The sequence below is a fragment of the Austrofundulus limnaeus genome, unplaced genomic scaffold (genome assembly GCF_001266775.1).
Source record: "Austrofundulus limnaeus strain Quisiro unplaced genomic scaffold, Austrofundulus_limnaeus-1.0 Scaffold711, whole genome shotgun sequence".
Taxonomy (NCBI): Eukaryota; Metazoa; Chordata; class Actinopteri; order Cyprinodontiformes; family Rivulidae; genus Austrofundulus; species Austrofundulus limnaeus.
In genome coordinates this window covers 129,029-131,131 of record NW_013953113.1, presented here as the reverse complement: position 1 = coordinate 131,131, position 2,103 = coordinate 129,029, and the positions used below count along the sequence as shown (strand labels likewise).

The following is a 2,103-nucleotide window of genomic DNA, read 5'->3' as shown; positions in this document are numbered from 1 at the left end:
AAAATCATCAATTCTAAATGCAAATAAATTCTAATTATAATAATAAATTATAATAGTTTTACATCAAAAAATCATATTATTAGTTTTATCTGTTTTTCACGTTCAGCAACCTGTTAAATTTCTGTTTTATGTTTTATATCTATAACCAAGTTAATGCAGGAGAAATCCACTTTTTTTTCCCAGTCAGTGTTTAATCCAGCTGCAAAATCAATTGTGAAAATATTTATGATGTGCTTCATTTTTATTTAGCATATCATTTTAAAAAATCCTTCATTTTATGAAAACACCCTCTTGATTCAAGAGAAAACTCTGGTTTTTAAGAAACTGGCTGCTTATTAATTAACTGTTAGTCAATCTATAAGATATATCAACTTCAGATTAATTTATTAATCGATAACTTGCATCCTTAATTTATACAGGAATTAAATGAATTTATATCGACTCATATTTATGTAAGTAAGTGTTTTAATGATTTGGCCGATTAATCGAAAAAAATAATCGATTATTAAAATAGTCGTTAGTTGCAGCCCTAGACACAAACTTGTTTATATTTTAAGGCGTTTAATAAATAAAGACATTACAATAAATCTGCTGGATGTGAAATATGCATTTACCTACATATTCAGTGGCTATTTATTTTATTTTATTTTATTATTATTTTGCTGCACTGGAGTGACAGATAAAATCCAGTTTTAAGAAGCACAAATCAAGATTAGCTTATTTAAAAGGCATGATTTTACTGCCAGTTGTTGTCTGTGTGTTGGGTGAGGGACAATGTTTGTATAATTTGTCTTGGCTCTCTCTTCAGGCCCGTTGGTGAGAGGCCRATGAGGGGTCGCGGCGGCGGCGCCAGGGGAACCCGTGGAGGCAGAGGACGCGGCATGGGTCGTAGTGATGGCTTTGATTCCAGAGGAAAACGTGAATTTGACAGACACAGTGGCAGTGACCGATCGTAAGTACTGATGTTAGCTGTKGCTCCGTGTAAAGTTATTTTAAACTACTATCTAAAACACACAGTGTAACCCCAAAAATGATCTATAAAGTACATATTGTGCATGAGTAAATTTTGACTGAATTTTTTTAATGTACAGCTACAATAATTTACAGTGTGTTCTGGTGATTGTTTCCTCAGAGGAGGAAAAACTTTTCTTTTTCTTGTTAACTGCAGCAATGAAAGAAGACAAACATTAGTTGCATTTACTAAAACATCCATCTTGTTCTTTTAACAACTGTCTTCTGCTCTGGTCTGGGAGCGGATTGTTGTTTTTTTTTCAGTGACGCACAACCAGAAACTCGCATGTTTTAATCAAGTAAATGTTTTATAATTGTGACAAAAGCAGATTATTAAATTTTCCTTTTTTTTCCCTCAGTACTCTGAAAGGTGAGGACAAGCGTGGTGGAAGTGGATCTCACAACTGGGGCACCGTCAAGGATGAACTTAAGTGAGTACTTGCAAGTAAAAAAAATATAGGGAATCTGAAACTTGAAGGATTTGATTTCAGTTGTTCGTAAAGCTTTGTGTTTAAGTTGAGCTGTTTTGTGTTTCAGTGAACTTGACCAATCTAAYGTCACTGAGGAGAACCCTGAAGGAGAGGAGCATCCACCTGCTGACTCTGAAAATAAGTAAGAGACCTGTCTATAATTTTATCACTGCAATAATTACAATGACCTTTAGCTTGTGACGGTGTTGAGACGTTGGTGCTGACGTTTACCTGTTGGTGTTTTGAAGAGAGAATGAGGTCGAGGAACCAAAGGAAGAAGGCCCAAAGGAGATGACTCTGGATGAATGGAAAGCCATGCAGGACAAAGAAAGGGCCAAGGTGGACTTCAACATCCGAAAGGCCAACGAGGGAGCTGACTGGAACAAAGGATTTGTGCTGCACAAGTCCAAGGCTGAAGTAAGTCAAACGCATTGTTTGTTTAATAAGAAAACTGTGTTTGGATTAATTAATCATGTAAACTATTGTAGAAATTAAAGCTCAGTCATCTGTAACCCCCTCCTTTTTTAAATAATGGGCCTCATGCAGGAACATGTTCGTATTCTTATCCTAAATTTCTCTTACTTTTGTTCGTACAAAGGGTTCGTACGAACATGTCACGTCA

The 2,103-nt window shown here is 35.6% G+C and overlaps 1 protein-coding gene across 1 annotated transcript in view; it reads left to right on the top strand.

Annotated features, from left to right (window-relative positions):
• Positions 1–2,103, top strand: part of LOC106532037 (plasminogen activator inhibitor 1 RNA-binding protein) — an 18,431-nt gene that overhangs the window by 8,398 nt on the left and 7,930 nt on the right. The window contains exons 3-6 of the mRNA XM_014028024.1: positions 809–952; positions 1,371–1,442; positions 1,549–1,623; positions 1,730–1,898. Coding sequence (XP_013883478.1) covers positions 809–952; positions 1,371–1,442; positions 1,549–1,623; positions 1,730–1,898 — 460 coding nt within the window. The remainder of the gene's footprint in view (positions 1–808; positions 953–1,370; positions 1,443–1,548; positions 1,624–1,729; positions 1,899–2,103) is intronic.